Here is an 8,627-nt window from a genome sequence, read left to right as displayed (position 1 = left end):
GTTCGCTCTGCTGATTGTGGAATAGTCTGTAAACAAATAAGACACTGGAATGACGTACCAAGCTGCAACTCATAGCCTTTCTTACACAACTTTTCAAAACACTAACTTTCAAAGGACACGCCTATGTACACTTGAGAATAAATTAATATTGCATTTTCTGTTCCGATTTTTTGTGTAAGTGGCTCCGTGTGCGAGTGATTTCCCTTCGTCTTCAAATCTCAAGCTTGCGAAGACTCATTCTGCTGAAGGAATCTCTGAAAATTGGAAAACAAAGAGTATTTTAATAAAGATTTTTAAAAAATGAGCTTTGACAATAATTAAAACATGACTGGATTTGCAGTTAGGCCTGTCGCAATAAACAATAAATCAATTAATCGCATGATAAATGAAAATGATCAACCTCATTTTCATTTATTGGCTTTATCGTTTCTTCGTGTCTCTCTCTTTCTACTGAAGACACTGGATGACAAAAGGTTCAACTCCGGTGCTCTTCACTGACCCCTCCCTTTCTCTTTAAAATCTGTTTTAACCGTCCAAAATCACATTTTTGGATCATTAAAAGCAGCTAAGCTGAGAAGCTAAGCTGAGAAGCTAAGCTATGAGCTAAGCTAACAGGCCGACCTCGGGGAAAACACCTCCGTCTTGTCGAAGCTCCAAAATTCACGATTGAAACCCGTGCCTTCATGTAAAAAGTTGTTTTTCTCTGATAAAGGAAGCTGAGAACTTGTTTACTGATTTTTTTTAATTAAAAGCTTTGTGTGACAAATGCTATGCTAAAGAGCTCAAACCACACCGAGCGTCCGCCATTTTGAGAACCGAAGAGAGACAGCCCATGTCATATCAAGGGGCCTCCCTCCCATTTTTCTTAAAGAGACATGCTGCTCGCTCCCTCACTATCCATCCTTCGGTTCAAACTGTTTTATTCTGTCATTCGGTGGTTGAAAAAAGGTACTACATTCAAAACAAATTAAGCATTTCTTCTTGAATTGGACAATAATTATTCATTATTGTCAAATTTCAAACCATATTATCGTTTATCGCAATAATTTCTGAGGCATTTAATTGCCCGGCAAAATTTGTTATCGTGACAGGCCTATTTGCAGTTTGACCATTTTATAAATTCTTTTGTCATTTCAACTCAGATCTGTTGCATCTGATGTGATCCAAACTGAAGGTTTGGAAGATGTTGGTTAAAATAATGTGAAAGATTAAAAGCTTTTACTTTGTATGCAGATAGATCAGACTAAATGACAACTATTATTAAAAATTATATACTTTTTTATATTATTTACTTTTTTTACACCAAAATACACTGATGGCAACACAATTTCCAATTTTCTTTAGTTTTGTAGCACTACTACAACCACATAGGAGTTTTAAGTATTTAAATTTGTACCACCAACATGTAAACAAACAAAAAACATCCTCTTTTTTATATATATTATTTTAATGTGGCACAATAACATAAAACACAAAAGTAATCTGAAAACTACCTTCTCAAGCTGTCCGTTTGCTGCATGATTATTATAAAAACAAAAACACGTTTAAATTATCATTCAAGGCAAACAAACATTTTCCCTCTCCCTCACACACGCACACACGCACGCACGCACGCACACACACACACACACACACACACACACACAGAATCCAGGTTGTGTCTCACCTGTGGGAGTTGACCTGCAGGACAGGTTTGTAAAGCTGTGGGATCTTCCTGTTGATGAGCGGCTGCAGCGCCTCCTTCAGTCTGTGGTAATTCCTCTCCAGCTCCCTCTGGTACTCCTTCTGGTCGGGACCAATCAGGCTCTTGTTCTTCCGCAGGGCGTCTTCACACCTTCGGCAGGACGAATGTTGAGATGTAAACTCTAATCTACCCTCGGAGTCCGCCAAACACCAGTTTGTAACAACGTAGAACAATCCCAGTTTCCACAGACATCGGCCATGATCCATAACGTACCTCTTAGTGAAGTCTTTAAAGCACAATCGTAGCTTGTTGTGGTGTCGGTACAGTTTGGGGTCGCTGGGGATCTCTGATAGGAACACCTGAGCCACCTCCAATGGCCCCTTCAACAAACAGACACCGGTTGAGTAGACGTCTAAAGCTTCATTTTTTCAGAGGAGCTTCATGAAAAGAGTGTTTTAGTTGCGTGAACGTTTATGAAGCATCCGCACTACTGTCATCCATTTTTCTTCAGTACGTTTTTCAGCGACTTTCTCGTCCGCAGTTTTCAAGCTATTTCAACAAATCATAAATCAAAATGTTCAGCTCTTTCAGGACAATCCTGCTATGACTTTTGGTATTGGCACAATTTTAGCTTTTTGAAATATTTAGCCTTTTCTGCCATTTTTTTTTTCTCATAGAAAATTAATTGAGCTCATGTTACATCCTTCACATCTTTAGATGTGGTTACAACTTAACTGCTCCTTTCACATTTTGTTCTGCTTCAGCTTCCTGGTGAAAATTTACTGTAAACATTTTTTTCAGCTATTTTCAGCTAATTTCAGCTGTTAATTTCTGCTGTTTTGTGCTTCGTCCTGATTATTTCTGCTAACTACATTTGTATGCTTCTTCTAACTTTTTCCTGCTAATTTCAGCTAGTTATGCTTCTTTCAGTTTTTTATGCAAGTTTCAGCTTTTTCTAGTATTTCAGCTATTATTTAGCTGTTTATGCTAATTCAAGATTTGTCAGCTAATTCCACATTTTTTGCACAAATTTCAACTTATTTCAACCTAATTCAGCAAAAAAATGTGCTCTCGCCACTTCCTTCTTGTATTTTAAGCTTCTTCCTGTCTTTTTAGCTACTTTTCAGCAGTTTTTGATAATTTCTGCTCAGTTCTGCTTCTTTAAGCCTAACTGGGCAAACGTGTGTTCTTTCTGCTTTCTTCTGCTAATTTAAGATAGTTCTACCTTTTCAGCTAACGTTTTGCATTTTTAGCTAATTTCAGCTGTTTTCAGATACATTATAGGTAAAACAAGTTTTTCATTGTAATTTCTGCAACTTTAAGCCTAAATAACTTATTTCTGCTCCTTTCAGCTTTTTGTGCTATTTCAGCTATTGTTTTTATGCTAATTTTGGCATTTTCAGCTAATTCCACTTATTTTTTTTTTATTTTTTTTTTTATCTCATTTCAACTCTTTTTGCTTTCTTCTGGTAGTTTAAGCTTCTTTTTGCCTTTCCAACTACTTTACAGTTCTTTTGGTTGCAAATGTCAGCTTTATTTAGAAAATGTCCTTTTTTTTCCTAATTTAACAAATAACATTTTAAAATAACAAACATATTTGCTAATAGCAATTTAGCAAATATGTGTTCTATCTGCTTTCTTCAACTAATTTATGCTTGCTCTTCCATTTCAGCTAGATTTCAGCATGTGTTTTTAGCTAATTTCAGCTGTTTTTCAGCAAGTTCTTCTACAATAAGCATTCACTGCATTTTCACAAGAAATGCTATTTCCCTAGGTTGTTTTGTTTGTCCAACCTGGTTTACGGTCGTGCCCACTGATCCCTGTAGGACCATCTGCAGCATTTTGGCATCAGCAGGGTCCTGATGGGTGGCAAAGGCCAACTCTTGTGTCTTCTTCTGCATGTCTTCTATCGCCACCTCTATGGGTGTGGAAATAATCTGGGAGAAAAAAGTTGTATTATTGGGTGTGAGCTACTGATCCTAACTGGTTTTCTAGTTAACCACTGGTGAGTTGAGCACCCACCTCCTCTTTGTGGATGATGTTGATCCTCGTCTTAATGTAAGGAAAGGCGTGCGACGTGGTGAGGATGGTCTTGCGTTTGAATTGCTCGTGCAGGTCGCCGTGTGCCCGCCCGTCCAGCGTGAAGGGAGTGCAGTAGACAAAACGTCTCAAGTTATAATTCTTATCAAAGTAGGTGATCCGGTCTTTCATCTCGTAAGTGTCGAAGTACGGCTCCACGTATGTGATCTGAATAAATGCCTGCAACAAGAGGCCCAACAATGTCAAATTATGAGTTCTACCAGCAAAGGAATTAATATTTTAGCAATACTCGCCTTATTGGGGTCCAGCTTGCACTTATCTACAGGATTGGAGTCTTTAATGACTTCAACCTGGTCCTCTCCAAACCGCTCCCCGTAGAAGTTCTAAGAGAAAAGAGAGCAGGGTCTTGGTAAAGAGCAACCTAATGTTATTAGAGGAATACGAACGTTTTATTTAAAGAACGCTGTGCACGAGGCTTGGAGGCTGCATGTTGGTGTTTACCTCAAGCCTGTGAGAGATTTCAGCCAGCTTTGTGATGGCAGGTTCCTTGTACACGAACTCCTGCTCCTCCAAGTCGCCAAACTTGGAACCGTAAAAACCCACTCTGAAGTACGTCCCAAACATCCTCTTCCCATTCTGGGAGCAGATGAAAGTAACCGTTAGAGGCATGAGTTTATGTTAAAAATATTTTTGGTGCTAACACAAGACATGATCTCCAAACACCATACAGACTCAGTGGATTTTTATTTTTATTTTACACACCGAGCTCTGATGGTTGCTTTATAAACCGTTCATACAGACGTTTTTTTGTTACATCCTTTAAGGTTTTCTAAAGTTTGTTACCTTTAAGACACATTTAAAAAAAAAAATCCAGTTCATTGAGTCAGTTGTGCACACATTCACAACGACAAAACCAAAAGCAGGTTTTTAATATTTTTTTTCTTTTGATGTATGAAAACAGTGAGAGTAAAAGATATGAGAATAGTTGGACCTTTCACTTCAATTGTTAACATTGGAGCTGCAGAAGAAACTTAAAGGATTTGATCATTTTTGCAACACTTTTTTTGTTGCGGGATCCTTTAAGCTCAACCAGGCTGGATGGGCAGTCCCAAGTCAAAGCTGTTTCTACAAGGTTCTGGTTCAGACTGGGCTGGGAGACTTCAGGACTTTCAGTTTAATTTATGTCACATGCGTAACCCATATTCCTTCGGGTCATTGACTTGAAGAAATCCAAAACTTTCACCTCAGCTTAAGATCTTGAGCAGTCATAAAAACATTAACCCTGATTTTATTTATTTTGCCTCTTAATGTTTCCTCAAGTTTATTTGATTTTTTAGTTGCTTTTGTAAAAAACATCTTCACAAACGATGCTGCCATCACCAGGTTTGACTATATTAAAGAGCTGATGCTCACTGCCTGCTTCTGTCCACACAGAGATCCTGATCGGACCACAGTTGTTTTGCATTTTTCAGTAAGAACCAGTTTTTTCTCTGGACACACAATTTTAAAGCCTAACTGATGAAGCTGAACAGATTCCTGTAACGTTCTCCCATCTCCACAAAAAAACAATAAAAATAAAATGCTTTGCTAGTTGTCTCATTCATGATATCCGTTATCTTGTTTACTTTTTTAAATTGGCCTTAAGTAATTTCAATTTTTAACTTTTAGATCCGTGCTTTATAATCGTGTCTACTAACAATATATCTTGATTCCTTATTTGGTTTTTATTCCAATGCCTTCAATGGTGAGACTCTATATATTGTTAAAAAAAAAAGAATTTTTATTTTTTTATATATAATGACCACTTTACACGTTTGCTCTTTATTCCAATGAAAAGTCAATACAACAATTTTAGATGCAAGTTCTGTTCAGAGGGCTACAAGAAGAGTTTCAATGAAAGTGCAAAAGCAAGAGCTGTCATCTGCATATTCTTAAAACTACAAGTGTTACCAGTTTTATATACGGTAATATGAAAAACATGTGCCAGTGTTTTTTTTTATATATAGACGTGAGTATATGTGTACTGAGAAATGTGGAAGGAAACCAAAGTCAGAAAGAAAATTGCCAGAGGAAAGACAACAACCTTCAGTCTTGTTAAAAAGCTTTCCACTTCAACATAAACTCGATAGACAGATAGGTGCAAAGCCAAAATCATTTTTACATTAAATGGAAACAAAAAAAAAGGCAATAACGACTTAATATTTACTCGGGCACAGTGATGTATCTGTAAACATGTTCAATAACTGGAAAAGTACCAATCAAATCCAGATGTTATGTTAAGCACAAATCTTAGCAAGGAAACAAAGAGTCTAACAGATCCACAATTAGGCCTGTCATGATAACAAATTTTGCTGGGCGATTAATTGTCTCAGAAAATATTGCGATAAACGATAATATTATTTGAAATTTGACAATAATTAGTAATTATTGTCAAATTTAAGAAGAAATGTTGATTTATTTTTGTGAGTAATACCTTTTTTGACCACCGGATGGCAGTGTAAAACTGTTTGAACAGAAGGATGGATAGTGAGGGAGCGAGCAGCGTGTCTCTTTAAGAAAAATGGGAAGGAGGCCCCTTGACATGGGCCGTCTCTCCTTCCCTTTTTTCGGTTCTCAAAACGGCGGACGCTCGGTGTGGTTTGAGCTCTTTAGCATAGCATTTGTCACACAAAGCTTTTAATAAAAAATCTGTAAACAAGTTCTCAGCTTCTTTTCGCAGAGAAAAAACAACTTTTTTATACGAAGGCACGGGATTCAACCACGAGTTTTGGAGCTTCGACAAGACGGAGTCTGAGTGTGAACAGATATTTGCTTGTGTGTGTGTGTGTGGTGATAAAAGATGGAAGCTGCAGAAACTTGAGGCCAAAGCAACAAAACTCCCTATACAAGAAAATTAGATAATCAGATTTAGCAACTCCCAAGGGCAAAAATAACACGTATAAATAGAAATTATTCATTGTTACTGTATCGACTTGAAAAAAGATATTAAGAAAATACTGATGCCCTGAAAACTAAGGCACTTACCACAAGACACAATTAAGTAAAGTAGGAAGGAGGGGTCAGCAACCGGGGAAATCAAAAAAGGAGAAAACAGAACAAATGTTTAATCAGGATAGGGTTGTCCCACAGAATTCAAAAACAACACAAACTAACACACAAAAACAAAATCATCGTCACTGAAGGAAATAAACCTGTTAGGAAACCAGACCATGCACAAGCAAAGACAAAAACGGGAAAAAAGTAAGAAAATAAAGATCCAGAGCCCTTCACACACCATGCACCCCGTAGTGCATTTCCAAAAGGATGAGTTAAAAATCCTGACCGAATCATGCAGCAAACCATAAGAACGCACTCAGAGGTTAATACTGTTAACAAATGAGAGAATGGATGAACAAAATCAGGGGTCGATTTAGTTTAAAGAAAAATAAAACTGAATTATAATAAGTAAAATGAGTAACTCAAAGGTTAGTTGAATTGGTCAAAAATAATACTGGAGACATGTGGTTCCGGCTTTGACCCAAAGTTTGCTACGTCTTAAGTTTTAAAAAGCTTATTTTTGGCAAGAATAATCCACGGCCATAGCAGGAGGACTACCAGCTACCCTTCACCTGTAACAGTGCACTAAAATCGAGCCCTGTGCACGAAGATGAGATGAGATGAAGTGTGACAGAAGAGGGTGCCGGTCGATGAGTGTGTGCTGACACCAGCAGACAGACAGACAGAGGATGAAGATGGATAAAGTGCGGATTGTGCAGGTGATGCATTCACGTAAACTTTAGTCATTAGTGTCACATCGCGGCTGCCATGCACAGCCTGTCAGCGCTGTCACGTTTGAAATAAATAAATATGTAACACAAGCTCCTCGGGCACAAGAAGAGGAGGGAGGAGACAGAAAAACAGGTGAGGGCTTTGCTGAATATACAGCAAATGTTCCCAGCAGGGCAGACAGTTGACAGTGTCTGCAAGTGTTAATGGATTTGATGTATGAAACGAAGCAGAGAGCAACAAAATGCCCGCAGCTGGCAAATAAAAAGATGAGAGTAATAAAAATAAAAACATGAGCAGGGCCAAGCAAGAACTATTCAACCACCTACCTCCCAGCCAGTACTCTGTGTAACAAAGAGAATACAGGACATGTGAAGACAGGACATTTCAAACCACACGCGCACGGTGTGGTACACACATGCACAGGATGATAAGCCCTTTGAAACAAGGACTGCTTAGCTGGAGAACAGGGAGTAAATAAATCAAATTATCATCCGTTTAAAGTCATTTTCTGTCACAACTTTGTGAAAGAATTTCCTTTGCCCAACAGGCAACTGCAACCACTGTAACTAGAGATGCACCGATCCGATGTTAGTATCGGTAACGATATCGGGAAAAATAAAAATAAATAATCTTGAACGGGTATCGTGACAATGTGACAGATCCATAAGGACAAGAGCTGATTGCTGTTTATTTTAAATATCTGCCAACCAAGCTAGTGAAGCTATTGTTTTTTTTTCCTCTTATTTCAGCTCCTTTATTATTTATTTTACATTATATTTAGAATTCCTGAACCATTTGAAAGGTTTGTTGAAGTTTATTCTTTCATGTTTGACCCAAGTTGTCAACCTATTGTGTTTGTCAGCTGCAGTATCTTTTATTATTATTTATTTTTACATTGGATGTTATACTTATAATTGCACTGAGTGAACATATTAAAGTTGTGTTGTTTTTACGTTTGACCAAGTTTGTGAAGCCACTGGTGTGTTCAAGTGTGCTGTACTGGTTCAGTTTTCAATAAATTTGTAATTCAGTGCATTTATATCTGCGTTTAAAAAAAACTAATGCTTTAAGTTAATTCAGCACTGTTTTTCTGTATCATATCGGCATCGACCGATACAAAACCTCAGATATCGGT

The 8,627-nt window shown here is 37.6% G+C and overlaps 1 protein-coding gene across 1 annotated transcript in view; it reads right to left on the bottom strand.

Annotated features, from left to right (window-relative positions):
• The window catches only part of dock7 (dedicator of cytokinesis 7), a 55,068-nt gene continuing 46,441 nt past the window's right edge, over nt 1–8,627 (bottom strand). Inside the window, exons 45-52 of the mRNA XM_037698007.1 lie at nt 7,819–7,833; nt 4,226–4,351; nt 4,018–4,107; nt 3,707–3,943; nt 3,478–3,621; nt 1,958–2,064; nt 1,667–1,834; nt 1–254 (exon numbers count right to left, since the gene is read on the bottom strand). Of these exons, the coding sequence (XP_037553935.1) occupies nt 212–254; nt 1,667–1,834; nt 1,958–2,064; nt 3,478–3,621; nt 3,707–3,943; nt 4,018–4,107; nt 4,226–4,351; nt 7,819–7,833 (930 nt within the window). The 3' untranslated portion in view covers nt 1–211. The remainder of the gene's footprint in view (nt 255–1,666; nt 1,835–1,957; nt 2,065–3,477; nt 3,622–3,706; nt 3,944–4,017; nt 4,108–4,225; nt 4,352–7,818; nt 7,834–8,627) is intronic.

Source organism: Nematolebias whitei, chromosome 3, assembly GCF_014905685.2.
Source record: "Nematolebias whitei isolate Nwh7 chromosome 3, NemWhi1, whole genome shotgun sequence".
Classification (NCBI taxonomy): domain Eukaryota; kingdom Metazoa; phylum Chordata; class Actinopteri; order Cyprinodontiformes; family Rivulidae; genus Nematolebias; species Nematolebias whitei.
This window is presented reverse-complemented; position numbering and strand designations above follow the sequence as displayed.